Below are 22,931 nucleotides of genomic sequence, written 5' to 3' on the forward strand. Positions count from 1 at the left end.
AAAGAACTAAATAATAGTGGGGGATTTCAATTATCCCCATATTGACTAGGTACATGTCACCTCAGGATGAAATGCAGAGACAGAATTTCTCGATACTTTAAATGACTGCTTCTTGGAGCAGCTGGTACAGAAACCCACAAGGGGAGAGGCAACTCTCGATCTAGTCCTGAGTGGAGCGCAGGATCTGGTCCAAGAGGTAACTATAATAGGACCATAATATAATAACATTTAACATTCCTGTGGTGGGAAGAACACCTCAACAGCCCAACACTGTGACATTTAATTTCAGAAAGGGGAACTATGCAAAAATGAGGAGGTTAGTTAAACAGAAATTAAAAGGTACAGTGACTAGAGTGAAATCCCTGCAAGCCTCATGGACACTTTTCAAAAACTCCATAAAAGAGGCTCAACTTAATTGTATACCCCATATTAAAAAACACAGTAAAAAAAACTAAAAAAGAGCCATGGTGGCTTAACAACCATGTAAAAGAATCAGTGAGAGATAAAAAGGCATCTTTTAAAAAGTGGAAGTCCAATCCTAGTGAGGTAAATAGAAAGGAGCATAAACACTGCCAAATTAAATGTAAAAATGTAATAAGAAAAGCCAAAAAGGAGTTTGAAGAACAACTAGCCAAAAACTTAAAAGGTAATAACAAAATGTTTTTTAAGTATATCAGAAGCAGGAAGCCTGCTAAACAACCAGTGAGGCCCCTGGACGATCGAGATACAAAAGGAGTACTTAAAGATGATAAACATTGCAGAGAAACTAAATGAATTCTTTGCTTCAGTTTTCGTGGCTGAGGATGTTAGGGAGATTCCCAAACCTGAGCCGTCTTTTGTAGGTGACAAATCTGAGGAGGTTTGAATGAAGTGTCACTAGAGGAGGTTTTGGAATTAATTGAGAAACTTAAGAGTAACAAGTCACCGGGACCAGATGGCATTCACCCAAGAGTTCTGAAAAAACTCAAATGTGAAATTGTGGAACTATTAATTATGGTTTGTAACCTGGCCTTTAAATCAGCTTCTGTACCCAATGACTGGAAGATAGCTAATGTAACGCCAATATTTAAAAAGGGCTGTAGAGGTGATCCTGGCAATTACAGACCGGTAAATCTAACGTCTATACCAGGCAAATTAGTTGGAACAATAGTAAAGAATAAAATTGTCAGACACATAGAAGAACATAAATTATTGCGCAAAAGTCAACATGGTTTCTGTAAAGGGAGATCATGTCTTACTAATCTAGAAGAGGTCTTTGAGGGGGTCAACAAACATGTGGACAAGGGGGATCCAGTGGACATAGTGTGCTTAGATTTCCAGAAAGCTTTTGTCAAGGTCCCTCACCAAAGGCTCTTACGTAAATTAAGTTGTTATGGGATAAGAGGGAAGATCCTTTCATGGATTGAGAACTGGTTAAAAGACAGGGAACAAAGGGTAAATGGTAAATTTTCAGAACGTAGAGGGGTAACTAGTGGTGTTCCCCAAGGAACTCAATCCTATTCAACTTATTCATAAATGATCTGGAGAAAGGCGTAAACAGTGAGGTGGTAAAGTTTGCAGATGATACTAAACTGCTCAAGATAGTTAAGACCAAAGCAGACTGTGAAGAACTTCAAAAAGATCTCACAAAACTAAGTGATTGGGCAACAAAATGGCAAATGAAATTTAATGTGGATAAATGTAAAGTAATGCACATTGGAAAAAATAACCCCAACTATACATACAATATGGTGGGGGCTAATTTAGCTACAACTAATCAGGTGAAAGATCTTGGAGTCATTGTGGGTAGCTCTCCAAAGACGTCCACGTAGTGTGCAGCGGCAGTCAAAAAAGCAAACGGGATGTTAGGAATCATTAAAAAAGGGAGAGAGAATAAGATGGAGAATATCTTATTGCCCTTATATAAATCCATGGTACACCCACATCTTGAATACTGCGTACAGATGTGGTCCCCTCATCTCAAAGATATATGGCATTAGAAAAGGTTCAGAAAAGGGGCAACTAAAATGATTAGGGGTTTGGAACGGGTCCCATATGAGGAGAGATTAAAGAGGCTAGGACTTTTCAGCTTGGAAAACGGGAGACTAAGGGGGGATATGATAGCGGTATATAAAATCATGAGTGGTGTGGAGAAAGTAAATATGCAAAAGTTATTTACTTGTTCCCATAATATAAGAACTAGGGGCCACCAAATGAAATTAATGGGCAGCAGGTTTAAAATAAATAAAAGGAAGTTGTTCTTCGCTTGGCGCACAGTCAATCTGTGGAACTCCTTGCCTGAGGAGGTTGTGAGGGCTAGGACTATAACAGGGTTTAAAAGACAGCTGGATAAATTCATGGAGGTTAAGTCCATTAATGGCTATGAGCCAGGATAGGTAAGTAATGGTGTCCCTAGCCTCTGTTTGTCAGAGGGTGGAGATGGATGGCAGGAGAGAGATCACTTGATCATTACCTGTTAGGTTCACTCCCTCTGGGGCAACTGGTATTGGCCACTGTTGGTGGACAGGATACTGGGCTGAATGGACCTTTGGTCTGACCAGTATGGCCATTCTTATGTTCTTATGTGTGTATTCTCAGAGTAGTGTAATGTTGGCATCAGGTGTGCACTACTCATTTGTCCAGGATGATAATGAATTATTGTAAAATGCTGTGATGGAGGAGGAGGGAGGGTTTTTAATCCAAGCTGTATCTTCACCATAGTATCTGAGCACCAAGAAGTCTCAAGAAGTAAGAGGTGTTCAATAGTGTACAGTTGGGTACATTCGGGAAATGGGGTGGACACCGGGAAATGCACAGTCATCAACTGCTTAATCTGATTTACATATTCAATGTGTCTTACAGTTTCAGTGGAGAAATGTAAATAAACCATTCAGAGATCACAATTTTGCATTAACCTTGTCCTCCTTAGGTCTGACTAGTTTGCTGGGACTGGGCATTGCAGCTCCTAATTCTGCATTCCCACAGATGGTGACAACGTTTGGTTTAGCTGGAATAGTAGGGTACCACACGGTCTGGGGTGTGACCCCTGCTCTTCACTCTCCACTCATGTCCGTGACTAATGCCATCTCAGGTAGGTGACTGCCCTGCAGCTATTTGTGTTGTCTAGAGGAAATATTGGGTGCAGCTATGATATTTTATGAGCTTTTAGTAGCAGTTTAATCCTCTGTATTTAAGATGCCATGGAGCCAGTTTTGGTGCTATTCCAACTGAACCTTTTGCCATGAATAGCAAAGATAACAGACTTCATGTGTAGTTCTAACTACTGGTAGCTTTTTTCAAAGAGAATTAGTTACAAATCTGTACAGGCAAACATACTGCATATTTTTAAAAGCAATTAACCATATAACTGGGTTGTCTTTTGCTTGGGACATGGTAACCTCTTTCCTGCATACCACACCTCTCCCTTCCAATCTATCCAAAATCCTGCAACTAAAATCATCTTCGTCTCCTTCCCTTCTGGCAAGCTTGCTGCTCTCTGCTTCCCTCCCCTTCCACATCACATTCAAGTCTCTTAGTCCTCACCTTTCAGGTCCTAAACAATCTGTGATTACATCTCTGGTTTCACTTCTTCCTACTTCCTCTTTTACTCGCTTCTCTCCTCTTAAGCCTCTCTCCTTCTCCTGTTCTCATCTTCATGCCTTCTTCCATGTTACTCTTTTATACTTGGAGTGGCCATCTTTCATGTTCCTCCTCAAAACTCACTTCTGGAAAGTCTCCCACTAATGACCTCCATGAGGTTTATAACCCCCTCCTTGCCCTTAAAAAATTACACCAGCACTTGAGCTAGTCTGAGTCTGAACAGCTTTGTCTGCTTTTCCTGGACTGTAAGATCTTTCAAACGGGCCATCTCCTCTTAATGTTTATACAGCACCATACAGAGTTGCAATTACTGCCATTTTATTAATGAAATTAGGATTGACAGTAAACTGGCCATCACTTTGGAAATAACGGCTGTTCTCAGCCCTCATGAACAACAAAACAGGTCACGTTTGTGGCCTAATAACTCAGCCTTTCATTTATAGATGTACAGCCAGTGCTGCTGAAGTTAACATTTGATGTGTTATATTCCAAAAATATATTGGTCTGTTACCTGTTAGTAATGTGTTCTGTGGCACACTGGGATAGTTTTTGCAGTGAAATAAAATTATTGGCAATCTTAATTCAGAGGGATTAAACTACAGTAATGTGTACAGTGTTTGGCAAAACTATAATCAAGTGGTGTCTATTGATTCTTGAATCAGAGATCGCTGCTTGGTATATAATCACCTGTTTATATTCAATAACTTGTATCTTTTTCTAATAGGACTGACTGCAGTTGGTGGGTTGGCACTGATGGGAGGAAACTATTTCCCTGAAAGTACTCCTCAAGGTCTTGCTGTGCTTGCCGCTTTTGTGTCATCTGTCAACATTGCCGGTATGAGCATGTTAACTTTCTATGAACATGAATCAAAATGCACTGTGACCACAGTCCATTAATGCCTTCTACTTTTGTAGTGGTATAGATTTAAAGGACTCTAATTTATGGATTGGGATCACTTAAAAAGCAAACAAGCGATATGGTTGTTGACAGTTGCATTCTTGTGTGCCCCTTCTGTGATGTGACTTTCTGTTTGAGAAAGTCTTAGGACGCCAGTGGTCCTTTATAGTTTAATCACTTTAGTGATTGCATGGAATACATGTATTCCTCTGCATCTTGAGATGGTATTGTATTTGTCCATCTCCCCTCTTTCCAGTTCAAAATTGTGGCCAATCTACAAAAAGACTCATAATAAAAATAGGGAAAATAAGTCTTTCCACTATGTAACATGGAAGGTCACCTGACTCCTTTGAAGACTGTTCCTGGCTTGGACTGGGAGGGAAGGGAGCAAGCATAATCTCCCTTCTGATACCTCTGTTGGTAAAAGTTTTGACATGTAGTTAGGGTGTTGGTGGCATAAATAGAGGACAACCACTGCAGAATTTTCATTGGAAACTCCAGTGTGTGTCAGTGCATTTCTGTCCCACAGTAGGGAGGAGAAGTACGATACAGGCATGGATGATGAGTGGTGTGATCATCAATGAGCTATGCTGCTGAACAGGTCGACAATTGAGAGTAATGGCAGATGGGTAGGCCACCTTGCAAATCCGTGTGGTGTCCTACAGATCTTGGTATCTGTCTGTGGTTGCCAGCCCACCAACTCCTCCCTCCAATTGGATGAATTTCCTGTGTAGTCTAAAGAAAGTAGTTATATCTGACTTTAATCCTAGATACCTGTATACTGGCTGGTACACCAGATTCCAAGTTTTCCAAAGCCCTTACTCATGTCCCAGTGGTTACTAGGATTAACGACATTTTTTCCTAGTAGGTTGGCCAAGGCCTAGTTTCAGCTTTTTTTTTTTTTCTTTTGTACTTTGGCAAGGTGGCTTTCTGGTTACACAGAGAATGCTGGATATGTTCAAGCGTCCTACTGATCCCCCTGAATACAATTACCTGTACCTGCTCCCTGCTGGTGTCTTTGTAGGGGGATATGCAGCTGCTCTCCAGGGTGGCTATAATATTGAACAGGTAAGAAGATCCTTCATTTTCTGTCATTTGCTGATCCAGCTTTCAGCAGGTCTCTTTCCCATTTGGCAACTGGTCTTAAAGTACACAGTGTTCAAATCACTTTGATCAAGCAGGTTTTGAAATAAACCTACAAAAGGTACTGTATCCCGCTGTCCTTCATCTCCCACCCAACTCTTTCTCAAATTGCCTCTAGTTTTACCTCGTTATTTATACATGTGGTAAGATGACATGGGCAAGGGATCAGAACCGGGCAAGACAAGGTCAAATGACTTTTCTGACATTTTGCAGGTTTGTAAGTAACTTAAATGCCAAAACTATTGTAGCATTAACTTCTTTGTGGGAAAGGAAAAAATACACTCTGTCGGTCTTGTTCCCTTTCTCCCCCCACACACTGAATTGCTATTCTTTCAGCATTACTTTCTTCTCTGTGCTTTGCCATGCTTTCCACTTACTGGGAATGCTTCACTCTTCAGTTTACATTATGAATTCCCTCTCCCCTTTACCTGATGTCTGGGATATGGAGCTTGTCTGTACGTCAAGTACAGGCTTTTAGAGCAAGCATCCACTGAGTACTAGTGACATGTCATACTTTTCCGTTGATGGGCTTTGGAGGGCACAAACTATTAATGGCTTTTCATCCTCTGCTTATTTCTACACAGGAAGCCAAGTGTTAGCTAACTCCATGAGCTAGCTTCAAACCTGCAAATGAACCCCTAACATTGACTTTAGTGTTGCAAAGTTTCTAAATAACAACCTCCTTTAAAATATCTTTATATTTCTGAAATAGCAGCAGGGTTTTTCGCATTATGAACAAATCTCTTAAAAATGAATAGCAGAAATAAAGCTTAAATGCTATTGAAATGAGTGCTCTAGCAATACCTAAGAACGAAATAGAGAGCTAAGAGTTTTTTGAAAATTTAAAACAAAGGTAGGAGTTCTTTTACCTATGTCTTAAAACTTTACCCCACAACAAATGTGGTTTACAAGGGACATGTAGAGGGATGGGATTCTGAGCTAAGGCCAAGGCTACAAAGATTCAGCCCAGAAGGAATGATAAGAGATACGGTCTTAAAAATAATCCCATTTCTCACAACGTAGAATATCTTATTATAGTGCTGCTGGTTCAGATTCAGATCATACTAGTTAAGAAAATGGAAATAAATTACCTTTTATTTTTTGTGGAAGTAACAATCTAAACTAACTTTATCTCGGGGATTTGTAACACAGTATTTTACAAACACCAATTTTATGCTATTTAAATTATTATTTAAATGTATCCATGTAAGCTAAACTTTTTTCTTTTGTAAACAGGAAGCCAAATGTATCATAAGTAAACATCAACAATTGTTTCCATGCCCATTAGGACAGTTGAAGCAAAAATCCTCAAATTTGATTTAAATACAAGATTTTAAAATGACCACAATCACATTACAGCAACAAATTTGCACACCACAGGAAAATCTCTAACTCCCCCTCAGGAGCGTTGGTTAAGATCAAATCCACCTTTGTGAACCATCAGCACTAAAAATCTGTCTTTCACGTAATGATCAGAAAGATTTTAATGTATATATGTGTTTCCATTATTTTAAAGATGATCTATCTGGGCTCAGGCTTGTGTTGTGTTGGTGCTCTGGCTGGTCTGTCCACTCAAGGAACTGCTCGTCTGGGTAATGCTTTGGGTATGATAGGTGTTGCCGGAGGTTTGGCGGCTACTCTTGGAGGCCTTAAACCATCACCAGAATTGTTGGCTCAGATGTCAGGTGCAATGACCCTTGGTGGCACCATAGGTGAGTACAGCTCCATGTAAAAGTCAGTTTTATAACTTACAAGTGAAATTAATAGCTCATGGTTACATGCCCACTTTTGATATCTTTACTCTAACTTAGCGCCTATAGAGTGCTTTTATCCTTCTATCAAAGCACTTTACTCTGGTGGGATAAAAATTGTGATCCCCACTTATCAGATAAGGAGCTGCCTGCTTACAACAAAGTACACTTTACCCGCCCGCGTCCCCCTGCCATAATAATGGCTGGGATACCAGTCCTGCTGCAAACCTCAATACCAAGGTCATTAATGAAAATATTCAATGAGATCAAGTTCAAAGGCTGATCCTTGAGAAACTCCACTAGTAACCTTCCTGCAGCCCGATAATTTACCTTTCAGCACAACCATTGGTGTCATGTCTTTAGCCACCCACCTCACAATTATTGTACTAATCCCAATTTTCTCCATTTTAACTAATAATTTCCCATTTATTACTGTATAAATGCCTTGCTAAAGTCCAAATAGATTAAATTTACTACACTTCCCTTGTCTAAAAAAAACAGTTATCAAAGAAAGATATTGGGGTAGTCTGGCACAATCTACCTTTGTTAAACCTTGTTGCATTTTATCCCTTTTTCCAGTTACCATCAGGTCTTTAATTATTATTTCCTTCAAAATTTGTTCTGAAGGCTTGCATACTATTGAGGTCAGACTAATGGATCTGTAGTTGCCCAGCTCGCTCAGTAAGAAAATTAAGGAACAGAGAGACTAAGTGATTTGCCCAAGCTCACACGGCAGGTTAGTTACTGACTGAGAAACTGAAATCTGATCTCCTTAGTCTAGTCAGTTTTCCTCTCTTTTTGGACTATGCTGCCACATATAAAAGGAATACTGACTCCAGTGGAAGCTTCTCAGGTGGCTGTTGTCTAATACTAATAAATTTCTGACTTTTTGATTTCCTTATTCGTACAATGTCCCATAGGTACAAAATTACTGACATTCCTCTATTGAACAGAATACACAAGCTCATGATCACATAAAACAGTACCTTCTAATATTTTAATTCTTTGTCTCCAACTCTTGCCAGGTTTGACAATTGCTAAACGCATCCAGATTTCAGATTTACCTCAGCTAGTGGCTGCTTTCCATAGTTTGGTAGGTTTGGCTGCCGTGCTCACCTGTGTAGCAGAGTACATGATTGAGTATCCTCATTTCGCTACTGATCCAGCTGCAAACCTCACCAAGATTGTGGCGTATCTTGGCACATATATTGGTGGTGTGACTTTCAGTGGCTCCCTCATAGCTTACGGGAAACTACAAGGTGAGTGTTGTCCATATTGGCTAAAAGCAAATTTTAAAATTTATTTTGTTTTTGTCATTTTTCTTTGACTCTCACACTCATTCAATAAACTGTGTGTGTGTAGAGTTAAAAAAAATTCTGTTTACAGAAAATGTATCAGGTGAGTTAATATAGGCTTAACTTGAGGGGTTTTTTAAATGCTGCCTTGCACTTTTTAAATGTGTTGTGTAGTGCTTTATTTGTGGATGATCTGCGTTCAGTCTCCTTATGGACAGTATTTCTCATGTTAATTAACAAATAATGTAAACAATCCCCAGCCCACATTATCCAAAACTTAGTACTGCTTTGGATTTCTTTATTTAATGTACTGTACATGCTTACTGTCTGGACATAATTTTCTTTTACTGAAATTTATTAAAATTAAAAATACATTAATCATCTGGCCGAGTAGACAATTTAGGGTGAAATCATGGCCCTATTAAAGTCAATAGGGGTTCTGTCACTGACTTCCATGGGATTTCTCACTTAGAGTATAGATTTCTTTTACTAGATCAATTGACTTCTCAAATGTTACATGACCCTACTTTAAACAGTCAAATTCATTAAAGTAATCTTATTTAGATGCATTTCTGCCTACATACCAAATGAAATCTGTCTCTTCTTTTTACATTTATAAACATTCCTGTGATACATAGGATCTTTAAAGATTCACCAACACCTGATGATTAGTCCTTACCTGAAGTACTAATCCTTCATTTGACATAAGTTGATTGCTGTGGAAGTGATTGAGTGAACACTTCAGTGCATACGTACAAGAAATTGAAGACCATGTCCATACTAGGGCACCCACCAGTGCTAACCAATGTTCCCTCTAATTTTTGACAGGCCGTGTGCACAAAAAATTTCTTATGTGCAAATTTTTATGTGTGCGGTGTTTTGCTGTGTGCACGGGGTTTAGGATCTGTGTGCACGCGCACAGCTTAGAGGGAACAGTGGTGCTAACCCTGGTATAGCTTGTAGTAGCACTACTGGGAATTTTTAGCTGAAATTTCTCTGTATAAACAAGGCCTCACACAGAAGGTGGAAATAGAATATACAAATAAGGTGGTTTGCCCAGGCAATTTCTCTAGTAGAGTGCTTTAGGAGGAGGCAGCTTTTCCTTGCTACCTCAGGAGCTCAAATCCTGAGTTGCCTGCCCCAATCCACCACCTCCTCTCCCTTTTCACCTTCGTAGTGCCATTGATGGGACATCCTTGTTTCCATTACTGAACCAGAGATACCAGAATACTCTTCTTTGTTCCTAGCACTGGAAGACTGCCCATTTCTTGCCCTCCCCCAAGAATGGTCCTCCTTCTGAATAAACAGGCCTTGACCTGTGACAGGAGATGCTCATCGCCCGAGTTGCTCCTGTTTGCTGGGTGAGGTGCTGCAATTTTTCTTGGTTCTGGCACCCCTTGTGGGTTGTTGCCCTTGCTGGATGGGTCTCCAGTGTCTCAGCCCTCTGGTGAAGTCACAGAGTCAAACTTGGGGTAACAGAAGTTCAACACACAGTCTGCCCTTATTAGGGTCTTCAGCACTGTCTTGGGGCCCTTCAAATCTAGCCCCTTTTTTGGGCCTTAGGTAAAGAGTCCAACTGGAACTGTTGGTCTCCCCTCACCAGGGTCTTCACGACTGGGCCCCTTTAAGTCCTGCTCTTCACTTGGGCTTCTCAACTGAGTCTTGTCTCCTTGTCAGGGCTGCAGGTCCTTTTAACTGAGCCTCTTGTGTTCTGTCATTAAACATACAGCTAAGGGTAGCATAAAATCCCTCCTTTACCTGTAAGGGGTTAAGAAGCTCAAATAACCTGACTGGCACCTGACCTAAAGGACCAATAAGGGAAGAAGATACTTTCAGATCTGTGGGGGAAGGTTTTGTTTGTGCTCTCCTTGTTGTTCTCTCTCTCGGACAGAGAGGGACCAGGGCAGGAAAAAAAATCTCTTAAAACCCTACCTGAAATAAGCATCTAAGATTACAAAAATTGTAAGTAATAGCAAGTAAATGTGTTAGATTATCTTTTGTTTTAGCTTGTGAATTTTCCCTATGCTAAGAGGGACGTTTATTCCTGTTTTTGTAACTTTGAAGTTGAGCCTAGAGGGGAAACTCTGTGTTTTAAATCTTTTTATTACCCTGTAAAATTACCTTCCATCCTGATTTTACAGAGGTGCTGCTTTTCATAGAATATCAGGGTTGGAAGGGACCTCAGGAGATCATCTAGTCCAACCCCCTGCTCAGAGCAGGACCCCAATCCTTCATTTTTGCCCCAGATCCCTAAATGGCCCCATCAAGGATTGAACTCACAACCCTAGGTTTAGCAGGCCAATGCTCAAACCACTGAGCTATCTCTCCCCCACCTGTTATTATTTTCTTTATAATAAAGTTCTTCTTTTAAAAACCTGATTGATTTTAGTGTCCTAAAGATAAAGGACACTTTGTTAACCTGTTGGTTAGTATATATTGTCAACCCTCCCAAGGAAAGGGGGTGAAGGGGTTTGGGGGAATATTTTTGGGAAACAGGGACTCCAAGTGGCCCTTTTCCCTGGATGTTTGTCTAAATCACTTGGTGGTGGCAGCAATATCGTCCAAGGACAAAGAAAGGATTTGTGCCTTGGGGAAGTTTTAACCTAAGCTGGTAGAAATAAGTTTAGGGGGTCTTTCATGCGGGTCCCCACTTCTGTACTCCAGAGTTCAGAGTGGGGAGTGAACCCTGACAGGCTCTGATTGGCTGCTTCCCTGCAGCCTTTCTAGGTGTGGCGGACTCACCTTCATTGCTCCTTTCCTGGTGTGTGGTAGGACCACAAAGCCTTCAGTAGTCACAGAGCCATTTTTTGTTACTTTCTGATGAAATATATGTAACCCTTCTGCCCATCAGAGTTGGCAGCAACAAGGGCCGGGTTCAGTATCTAGGGATTTCATTCCAATCCAATAACACAATGCAAAACCGGCTCGAGCCCCCACCCAGTGACCTGGGACAAATATATACCACCCTCGCTGGGCGCCTCCAAGAGGCAATACTTCCCCTCTCGCAAGCACAGAGAAGCCTTTTAATAACAGAGAGAAACAATGTGGTATTATGTTGGGGAAACACCACCAACAGGATTCCTAACACAACCCATGAGCAAAAAACCCAAGCAAATTGGGGCGTGTCCTTTCCCTTTGGTTCTTGAGCCCAGCAACCCAGAATCACCCAAAGTCCCAAAAGTCTCTGTCCCTGGTCAGGGCAGCCCCAGAGTTCAAAAGTTTATCTGCAGAGTTTTACCTCCCAACCTGGGTGGAGATGTGGGGGGGGGGGGGGGGGGGGGAGGGAGGAGGGGGGGGGTGGTTAAGGGGCATCTTAACGTGGTCCAAAGCTGATTGCCCCTCCTCTCCATGGGGCTCCGCTCTGCCAGCCGCCCCCATGAGCTGCTCCAGGCATCCGACAAACTGCTCTGCTCTGCCAGCTGTCCCGCACACTGCTCTGCTGTATATCTTCAGCCTCCCCCACTACTTAACACAACACTCTGTGATTTCAGCTCTTAGTAAGTTTAGCTCTTTTGTGATTTCAGCTTGAAGTAGGGGAGCCTCAGTGCTGGTGCATCATTAGCCCAAAGTGAATTCAGCTCAGCAGCCTGTAACTAGATTCCTAATGGAATCTAAATTAGCTCTGATATTTCACAGTGGAGAGAGGAGGAAATGCAATTAGCATGTAAGGTCCTCACCAGGGGGCCCATACCACCAAGTATTAATACTTGTCCCCAGCCTCTCTCCGTTTACTGGGTTTTGGAACCCATGACCCTTGCCTAGTGAGTGCTGCTTAGTTGATGGTGAGTCCCTCCATCATAACAAAAGGCCAAGTACAGTTCACTGTCCTTGATTCATGTAATCAGGATAATAACAGCTTATTCCTGTCCCAATAACAGAGAAACTGGGGCTCCTACAGCAGCCAAAGTGACCATCTAGGTAGGGGGTGTGTGCCTGTGCAAATGAGATCAGCCCCTGAAGTTCTTTTCCACAACCCACCATGACTCACCATCAGAAGTCAGGGTAGAGCTCATCCTGATTCTGCTTACATATATATGAATGTAGAATCTGTACCTAAATGGGGATTGGCATTGTGTGGTACTTCTGGTCCTGCTATAGATAGCACAAGTAAGTCTTCATCTCAGAGCTAGAACTGTTTATGTAATGCATGTTCCTTTCTACCTTCACATTCTCTCTCTCTAATCCAATCCAACCTGCTTGTTTTTATCATGAGAAATTCAGGTCAGGTTTACCTTGGAATATTCTGTGGTGACTGGAGAACTTTAGAAATTAATAAACATCATAAGGCACTAAAAACTGGGCAACTGAGAGGGAGGGATTTTTATTCTGACAGTTTAAACTTTGTTTTTGTTAATACTTATATAATGCCAATGCTTAATTAACACTTCGGGGAAAGGATATATTTGTTCCTTCCTCCTGTTAAAGTCAAAATACTCATCTCTGAGGGTGCTACCTCCCTCCCACCGCCCAAAAAAAGAAGTCTCAAGCAAGAATAGATTTGATGTTCCTAGGAGTCCCACTTAACTTTGTCTGTCTAGCACATTGTTTCAACGAGTTCTCTAAAGCTCATAACATTTCCTTGGGTATTCATTATCTATGTCTCCTCCCTAGAGATGTTACGCACAATCCAACAATACATGCTTGCATTTTTAATACAATGAGCTCCTAAGATACTGAAACTTAGTTCAGTAAAGTTTGTCTAGGAAACTGCCATATCTGCCAGTTTCTGCCTTTAACTTTGAATTTCACTTTGTTTTTGGGTGTTTTACTTTCCTTTAATCTCTTGGGGGGGACAGGGGGAGTCAGCTGTCACTCATGCATTTTAGGTTTTAAATGTGATAATGTTTGATTCCAGGTGTCCTGAACTCTGCACCACTCCTTCTGCCAGGCCGGCACTTACTGAATGCAGGTTTGCTGGCCGCTAGCATTGGTGGAATGATTCCATATATGATTGATCCTAGTTATACTACAGGACTTACCTGTTTAGGTTCAGTGTCAGCACTCTCTGCTATTATGGTAAGTCAGTGTGTCGCACAATACACAAAGTGAACAGCAATTACTGACATATAGAATTTATTTTGTTGCAATATCTGTTTTGCTGCAATATATGCTGAATGCCCACATAGCAAGGGAGCCCAGGGGAATCAGCATGTACAGAATTGTCAGGTGTTTTTTTGCCACATACCAAAATTGTCCCATCAATCTGTTGTGATGCAGTGGTTATCATGCCATAAACCAGAGCTACTGTATCATGGACCCCTGTGGGCAGTGAAGCTAATCTGTAAGAAGTCAGGTAAGGTGTGGTTTATTATATAGCTTTACAAGATGTGTAACTTTTGTATCCCTTTAAAATGTAAAATATTACCTTTTTGCTGAAGTATGCTATATCATAAGCTACTTCCTACCACATATATTGGACACCTCTGCTGTGATGCCCTGGTAAAAACTGTGGTACTGGAGTGGAATGGGAGCTAGCGTGGGACTTTAAAGGATCTGAAATTAGGCCTTGGTTCAGCAAAGTACTTACACATATGTTTAGGTTTGCTGAATCTGGATCTTGGTGAGGAAAAAGCTAGTTTACTGTGCTGAATTATCCTTCTTGCCTTTGCTATTTTGGGCATTCAGCACCTTACAAATACCTTTTAGTTCACTTTAAAAATAAAATACAGTAGAATTGCAATTCACCTTTTTAACTCAAGTACTGTATCACGAATTAATGGAACTATTCACAAATAGGATAAAATAAAGACGATCAAGAGAGACCTGTTTAATGATGCCACAACATATTTGTAGAGCTTCTACAAGTCTCTTTTTTTTTTCTTGGTACATCAGCAGCACGGTTTCTCTTTGAATTGTAAACCTGTTGCTTTTAGGGATATAATCACTTATTTTTAATCAAGGTCAATGTTAACAAAAGACCTTATTTGTGAAGCTGTGTAATGTGTTTTTTCTGTCTAATCTTTGAAGGCAGAAATTATCAGAAATCCTATATGTTAATCTCTTTTACGTAGAACATACTTGAGTGTGTGGATCAAATCATTTTGGGATCTAATTTAACGCTTTTTAGTAAATATCTGCAGTAAAACTCACATCTCTGTTGCTTACAATTTGTAAGATTATGCTGAAATGTATATATATTTTTTTTCATCTTCAGGGTGTCACTTTAACAGCAGCTATAGGAGGTGCTGACATGCCTGTAGTTATTACTGTACTGAACAGTTATTCTGGATGGGCTCTGTGTGCTGAAGGCTTCCTGCTTAACAACAACTTGCTGACCATTGTTGGCGCTCTCATTGGTTCTTCTGGTGCCATCCTCTCTTACATCATGTGTGTGGTAAGAATTAAATAGAAATTGTGTTCATACTTGAAGTTGTATTGCAAAATAACTGGGGAGCCATGCTCAGAATCTGCACTGGGCAGGGAAGGGATGTGAGGCAAAACTGCTATGACCTGTTAATGCTGTTTAGAGACTGGTAAATTTCTTTATGGTCTTAATTCAAATTGTTGGATTGGACAGACTGAACCTTTTGTGAAAGTAGAAGAAGCAATTCAGAGATCAAACATGCCTGACTTTTCTGTAGTTCTGAAACACTTCTCCTTTATAAGGCCCCAATTCAACAACCCTTCCCTAAGCAGCGAAGTACTGAAGACTGTTTTTAATTCCCATTGACTCAGTGCTCAATTCAAAGTTAAGCAATCTCTTAAATGCTTTGCAGAACTGGAGCCTAGGAATCTGATACAAAATCCATTGAAATCAGGGAGAGTCATTCCATTGACTTCAGTGGGCTAAGGATCACACCATGAATACCTAAGTAGTCTGACTCCTCAGACTTGAACATCTTTGTAATCTTTATCCATTAGCAGTATAAACGAGGCTGAGACTTGTCTGTCTGTGTTCACAGGAAAACCTGTTTTCATGAGTGAACTCAGCTATGAACCTTTACAAAGCCTGTAATGTGTGTGGTTCAATCTGATGATGGCTTTACTTACCATTTGAGTTAATAATCTACAGTCCTAAGTGATGTTAGATTGGTTTGTTCAGAGTTTGATGAATATGAATCTCCACTGGGTGGCGGCAGATGCACATTAGTCTGTTACTGACAAATCTGGAATAATGTTAAGGGTTTAAGTTTATTAACCTGTCATGTGTAATCATATTTTAGTATTAGTAATGGACTGTGCTCCTGGAATGCTTCCACACTAGTCTTTTTTTCTTCTTTTCCTCCAGCTCCTTCTCGTTTTCTAAGCGGGATAGATAGCAGAAAACTGTGTCCTTACTGTGCAACAACTGCCATTTTTGTCTGTTCCCACTATATAATTTTCAGACCTTTGGTTTCTCCTCCAACTCTTGCCTTCTTTCATATCAATGTTGCCATCTGTTCCCCTCCTGATATTTCTCTGTTACTAGCTATGACTGTCTTCCATTACTCTGTTCCTGTTAAATTAGAGTTGGTATCGTGCAAAATGTCCTGTATAATTTAATGTGAACTTTTGTTTCAACTGTTGCTCAAGAAAGATAAGTAAAAAGGTATGGTATGCATGGCCTGATCAGGTCTGTACACAGGGAAGTTTGGAGAGTAGGGGCAATCATGTTATATTTGCAAACTTTGGAGAGCTTAGCTTTTAAGATGATACTCAGTGACTCTTGTGCTGTTTTAACCGAGTATAGATAAGTCAATCAGCATAACTGCAACTGAGTTACTGAAGTGCAATAAACACAATAATGTGGTGATATTTTTCAGCAGGTGCCAGTTTTCTACCTTCCCCTAAGTAATGGACTTTGTTCCATGTTATGAACTGCCTTCCAAAATGTCGCTTTAAATGCATTACTATAATCCATGGGACTGAACAGCTTTTATTCTTCAGCCGCTCTATAATGAAAAAGAAACTTTAGTCCCATGACCTGGTAGGCAAAGTCAGATTTAAGATGATATAAACTCTTATAATGCAAACATGACTCAAACTGTGCCAGTGAAACAACATTCTTCTCAATGTGACTTCCATCCAAAACAATATATTTATTGAAATTTATCTGTTGCAGATGAGGAGGTGTTTGTGGAAATGTCTTAGTGGTTGAAAGGTTCATTCTACTGGATTTTTAATAACTTTTTTTATGATTAAAACTAACTTAATCCCAAGAAACATTCCAGATCTCTTAAAGTTTTTATAAGACATTCATAGATGAATCTGCCTGACTTTCCCTATTGTGCCTTGGACAGGGTGAGTTAAGGACAAAGTTTTAACCTCCAAACCAAAAAAGAAAAACATCTTGCTGTTAGAGCCTTCTTGTTACTTGAATGGCTTCTTTTTCTTTACAACCTTAACACAGGCCTATTTTCTTGGAAAGTTTTTGCTTTGTTAGGAGAACCCCCATCCCCTTTGCTTTTGGTTTATACATATAGATGGACAGGCTGTTCAGCCGTTAACTAATATTTAAGCACTATGCAAATTGCCTGTCTGTGGAATACACGGTGAGGTTTAGACAGTAAGAAGACTTAACTATTCTGGTAATATCTTGGGGCACTGTCTCCTTTTCTGATTTCGTGGTGTTCTTGCACAGTGAGGTATCTCTTTCCTTTTAACTTCCCTTGTAAAGACCTTCCAAGTAAAGTACAAGTTTTTGGGGTTGGCCTGTGTATCTTTAGGGAGCTGCTGCTTCCCCCTCTCTCCCCCCTTCCCCCAAGCTTCAACAAGACTGAAGGTTGTTCTATATCCTGCAGGATCAGCCCCTGTGTCTTTAAGGCAATTGGGTTTTGTTGGGAGCATTCTCCTCTTTCCAGACCACATTACCTGGCAGTTAGCCACTACCGTGCAATTGCCAATAAATTCTATTTTTCTCTTCTCCCCTTGAAACAGGGGCGTATTAAATCATCATAGCATACATCCAAAATTGTGTACTACTTATAGGTCTCAGAATGGGTCTGATCCAATGCACATTTAAGTCAAGGGAGGGATTGCCATTGACTCCAGTGGGCTTTGGATCATGCCCAACATCTGTCCTCATGATATGTGAAGTGCTGTTACCACATCACCTTTGAACAAAGGCCTTCCACTTGTAACATCCTTGTCTCCCTTTCTTTGTTCTTCTGACAGTGTTTGAATTCTCCAGAGTGGCACATCTTCTAAGGCTGTAGCAGATTATGTTTAAACACTTAATTTGACACTGTACACTTTCTTGTGGGTTTTCCTCTCATTTGCATGTATGCATATTGAGATCTGTTCTTATTAAAAGATTTGGTCTGGGCTATAACCTGGCATGGTGCGCACACTCTTAACCTAAGAGCCAAGTTATTTGCGTTTTATTCCCCTTTAGAGTTTGTCAGACTGTAATTACAACAAATTTTGCCTATTTCCTGGTAGTACCTGAATATTTTGGGACCCTAGCTATTAAAAAGCATGCATCATAGTAGTTAGTGTCAGCTAGAGTGTTCTTGTTGTCAGTCCATGGAACTAAATTCTCAGGAGGAACAGCTTTTTCAGCTGAGAGCTCATGCTTTTAGAACTCTTTTTGGTGGTCCACCAGTGTCTGGTTTCGGTCCTCTACAGTTCCCTAATGCATTGTTAGAGTTAGTATTTGGTTAGCTTGGCTTGTGTATTTTGCTTTGTTCTATTTTATTTTTCAGCTTGAAGCTGTGGGGGCAGCGTATCAAGCTACCTATAAGGGCCATTTAATTGTCATACTATGGTTTAGAGATTCTATGGTTACAGGAAGAACTGGTCAAAAACAAGGAACATCTTTTGCAGAAATTTCATCATTCCCACCCCCAGAGCCCCTTTATTGTTGAAGTGTCCATTTTTGTTGTTGTTGTTGTTGAAATGTTTTAATTTCGGGTAAAAAAAAATTATTTTTTTTTTAAACCATAAGAGTATTTTCAGAAAAACACGATACAGAAGAAAGTTTGCTTCATAAAACTATCTTTCTGTTATCCTTAGATTTAGTGATCACCTTGTTTTTCAGGCCATGAATCGTTCCCTTGCTAATGTCATACTTGGTGGCTATGGTACCACTTCAACAGCTGGTGGGAAACCTATGGAAATTACTGGTACTCACACAGAAGTCAACTTGGACAATGCAGTTGAAATGATAAGGGAGGCCAATAGCATTATCATTACTCCAGGTAAGAGGCAGTGACAATGGATATTGTAAGATACTAGAGGGACGTAGTCAGGTTGTAAATCTTCATGATTCACAATCGTAAGAGGGGACAATGTGGTTTAGTGGTTAAGGTACTAAACTTGGAGTTGGTAATCTTTAGTTCTGTTCCCAACTTGGCCACTAGCCAACTGTGCAGCCTCCTTGAGCAAGTCACTTCAGTTTTGTGTGTCTTGGTGTCTCTTCCTACCATTTATCTAGTTTATTTAGTTCGTAAACTCTTAATGTCTGAAGCTGTCTCTTACTCTGTACAGCCAACACCTAGAACAACAGAGTTTAATCTTGGTTGCGGCTTTTAGGCACTATCATAATACAGCTAGTAGTAGTAATTAAATTTCTGTACCATGGATTATTAGAACTGGAAGATTTTGTGGTTCTTCTCCAGTAGCTCAAGGTTCTATTGTTTGGACTGCTGATAAATATCTAAATCCAACCACTGAGATAACACTTTACATAGGTTTTATAAAACCTTTTTTATGGCCAAAAAAATGTAGGTTTTGTATACTTCTGTAACAGAGTATCCTTTTAAAGAGAAGTTGGTCATTAATTATATTTCAAGATTTGTTTTCATTAAACCACATGATGCCAATGGCTGCATTGGACAGTATCTTACTATTAATTTATAAAACTCCACCAGCACTCTTACTATCCTTGTACGTATGCCTTTCAGGCAAATACACTGTTTCATAAGAGTTACCTTTGCTTCAAACAGGCACACAGATGTATTTTTTTGGTGTTTGGCATTTGTTGCTATCATTGGTACTTCCAGCACTATACTACTGGAAGAATGCTGCTTACAATTTATGCCCTTGAGCGTTTTAAGGGTGATGCATGTTGCTCCCATGCATTATTTCTGTACAAAGTTAATGAAAGTAAAAGAATTATATATCCCTAAAGGCTGCATCCCACCTGGATTTGCATTGTAGATATCCAAAATTTGGTGGAAGGTACGAGTTTGAAGGTATGACAGTAGCTTCTTCACCAGTTTTTGGCTATTTTTGATGGAAGCCTTCTGTTCCAGTACAACAAAACAGGATGTATGTTTCTGTAAAGCTGAAGTTTACCATTTGTAGATTAGTTGTCCAAACAGATGTATTGATATCACAAATGTAGTTCAGTCTAGAGAGCAAAAAGAAGAAGAAAAAATTAGGTTGTGCTGAAACCCTCATGAGTAGTTGTGATGTTTGAGTGCAGCTTTTTTATGGTTAGAGCTTCTGGTGTCCACAAAAAGTAAATGAAACAACTTTTCCTACTTCAAACTCGAGAAACAATTGTTTAAGTAAGGGGAATGTTTCTTTCAGGTTATGGGCTGTGTGCAGCGAAAGCTCAGTACCCCATCGCTGACCTGGTGAAGATGCTGAGAGAACAAGGCAAACATGTCAGGTAAGTACCATTGTGATACTTGTGAGGGGGCGTGAGTGTGTGTGTGTGTGTGTGTAGAGGGAGACATAACAAAGGATTTTTGATTGTATGAAAACGCCCTAGAAGTCTGTCTTTTTGCTGTCACCAATTATGCTTCTACTGATATCCGAGAACGAGCTAATTAGAGGAACGTTCTAGTCTTATCAACCTACCAGAGTATCAAACAGTCTAATAATTTCATGATACTGTTAAATCACACAAGTATTGGTGCCATTTATTGACTTCAGTGGAGTTGCATCCATTTATGCCAGCAGTTAATTTGGTGTTTGGGTACAGCAGTAACCATTTATCTTTTTAAGCTTAGTACTACTTTGTTTCGTCTTTCATGCTGGGCTCCATCCTTACAAGCAATGGCGACAACACTCTTTAACCATTTACTACTGTTGCTCAATATAAGTGCTCATGAAATCTTTGGAAAGTTGAATCTCTTTTTATATTCCCCTTCGCTTGGGAGTATCTCTCAAAGAACAGTCATTTGGTTTTCTAAAGACACAACACATGGAGGAGACTTCTGTGCAGGAACGTCTGCTTCACTGAAATATAGTACAGAGTCCTGTTCCCTAACTTTTGCTTCACTCATGCTTCCCTATAGCACAGTCACTGTCTTCTGAGGAGGTTTAAAGTAGGAGAGGATATGGCTCTCCTGGAACTCAGGAGTGGCAGGAAGGAAGGGAAGGGAGAGAGAAGGGGAAGGGACTGCTAGGAGAAATCAATCCAATACCAGATGGAAGGATGTTAAGGTACCTCCCCCTGAGGCAGCAATCTTCACACCATGAGTACGGGCTCTATTTTCCTCAGGAAACTTAACAGTGAAATCCAGAGTAACTGATTTATAGTAATGGAATCAATGCTTACAGTCTGAGGAGCCAATAAAACACACAGTAGTAGCCAGTAAAGACACACAAGGTGGGCAGCTCACCCTGAGTGGCTTTATTTACACTAAAAAGGGGGTAAAAAAGCTTGCATTTAAAATATTGGGTAAATCTCTCTCTCTCTCTCTCTCTCATATATGAAGGCTAATACATATAAAAAAATTCTACATTTCAACTTTTTCTCACAACCCACTAAATGTCGTCCGTCGTGTCTCTCCCTCCCTTCCCCCCCCCCCCCCCAAAAAAAAAACAAAAACAACCAAACAACATGTTATGAGTTAGCTAAGAATGCAGAGTACTTGATGGCAAATTCATTTTTAAATGCACAAGTGCTGGCAGGCTTTCAGACACTGGGGTCCTTCGGCAACTCTGGTGATGGGGTAGGAGAGGCATACAGAGCAGCAGGAGTGCTTGGAGATCTCTCAGGAGCCCCTTAGTCTATGTCTAACAGTGAAGTGGTATAGCCTGCTCTAAACTGTGGCAAAAGGTTTCCTTCTCAAGGACGTCTAATTCTGAGGAGGGCAGATCAGGCAGTCCCCTCTGTTAAGATTAGCTCTCTGGTCTAGCGTGTTCCTAAAAGTCCTCGCAGGGTCTTTCTGTTGTCAGTGGCAGAGACTAACTTGCAAAGGATACATTGAGCCTGAGCCTTCTAGTCCCTTTGCAGCTCACCATTGGACTCTCCCAAATGACAGTGCTGCATCATTTAGTATTTTACACCCCATGCCCTTGGGTGTAAAAGCACCTAGCTTCTGATTTATTTAGAACGTTCCTGGTGTCTGCCTAGCCCACAGTGGCTACTTTCTGAAGAGATGGGCTTTTGTTGCCATTGTAGCTCCAGTCATAAGAATTTGGAGGCCAGGTTTTTTTCCTGAAGTTACTGTTGCAAGTTGGACTATAGATTTTCACATCCATATTTACATCAACTCCTCTAGCTCTACAGATAAAGGCTGGAAATCAAAACAAGTGTTACTCTATTGGGGTAAATTCTATGGAGTGTATGTTACAGAAAGGGGAAGTAATTCACAATGAAGCTAACAAACATGAAAACTTTAGTCTTTTCCTCCTTCCTTCCTCATAAGACTTAGCTTTCCAGTGCTTTCAATACCTGCCATGTCTCCATCGCTAATTGTTTTGGAAACTATTTTTTAATTATGGTAATTTAATATCTTAAAAATTAGTCAAGTCTCAGTTGTCATATTGGAAAAAAAGATACTCTGACAGATGCTGGTTAACCAACTCATTCTCTAATTTCTGCGTGTTTATTTTAAGTACATGATGACTTTGCTTTGGAGTCAATGTTCTAGCAATTAGTGTGTTTTTTTTCTTCAATATTTTCCACATTCATCAAAATGATATTGATAGTACCTGGCAGTGTTTGTAGTATATAATTTGATGGATAAGAGTACCAGTTAGTAAAATTTGTTCATTAGCAATCACCCAAAATAATGCACTTCTGTGTAGCAGTTTAATCTGCATGTAGGAAAGCTGAATGAGGCCCCTGCTGTCTTTCTTTCCCATGGCAATTCTTTTCATCCCTTATTTTCTCACCACTAGTGGAAGCTGGTTGCATAGCCAAATTGTATTAAAGATACTGAAGGCCCAATAGGCATGTAACAAAAGAACCTCATTTTGGGTAATATGATGACAATATCCTGTTCTTTCTTTGATTTTTCCTTTTATGGCTTCTGTGTGGGCTAGCTTCCTTTTTCATAATGATATAAAGTATTATTGATTTCACCTTGTATGTCAGCTTTGTATGGGAGAAATATGAATGAAGCTTTGTGAAGTAACTGGATTATATTTAAAATGAGTCAATTT

The 22,931-nt window shown here is 40.2% G+C and overlaps 1 protein-coding gene across 4 annotated transcripts in view; it reads left to right on the forward strand.

Annotated features, from left to right (window-relative positions):
* NNT (nicotinamide nucleotide transhydrogenase) overlaps nt 1-22,931 on the forward strand; it is an 84,149-nt gene that overhangs the window by 39,952 nt on the left and 21,266 nt on the right. For all 4 annotated transcript variants that reach the window (XM_037902760.2, XM_007052822.4, XM_027817413.3 and 1 more), the window contains exons 11-19: nt 2,909-3,070; nt 4,304-4,414; nt 5,400-5,545; nt 7,137-7,332; nt 8,397-8,630; nt 13,522-13,682; nt 14,821-15,000; nt 18,625-18,784; nt 20,121-20,202. In XM_037902760.2, coding sequence (XP_037758688.1) covers nt 2,909-3,070; nt 4,304-4,414; nt 5,400-5,545; nt 7,137-7,332; nt 8,397-8,630; nt 13,522-13,682; nt 14,821-15,000; nt 18,625-18,784; nt 20,121-20,202 — 1,432 coding nt within the window. The remainder of the gene's footprint in view (nt 1-2,908; nt 3,071-4,303; nt 4,415-5,399; nt 5,546-7,136; nt 7,333-8,396; nt 8,631-13,521; nt 13,683-14,820; nt 15,001-18,624; nt 18,785-20,120; nt 20,203-22,931) is intronic.

The sequence above is a fragment of the Chelonia mydas genome, chromosome 5 (genome assembly GCF_015237465.2).
Source record: "Chelonia mydas isolate rCheMyd1 chromosome 5, rCheMyd1.pri.v2, whole genome shotgun sequence".
Lineage (NCBI taxonomy): Eukaryota > Metazoa > Chordata > Testudines > Cheloniidae > Chelonia > Chelonia mydas.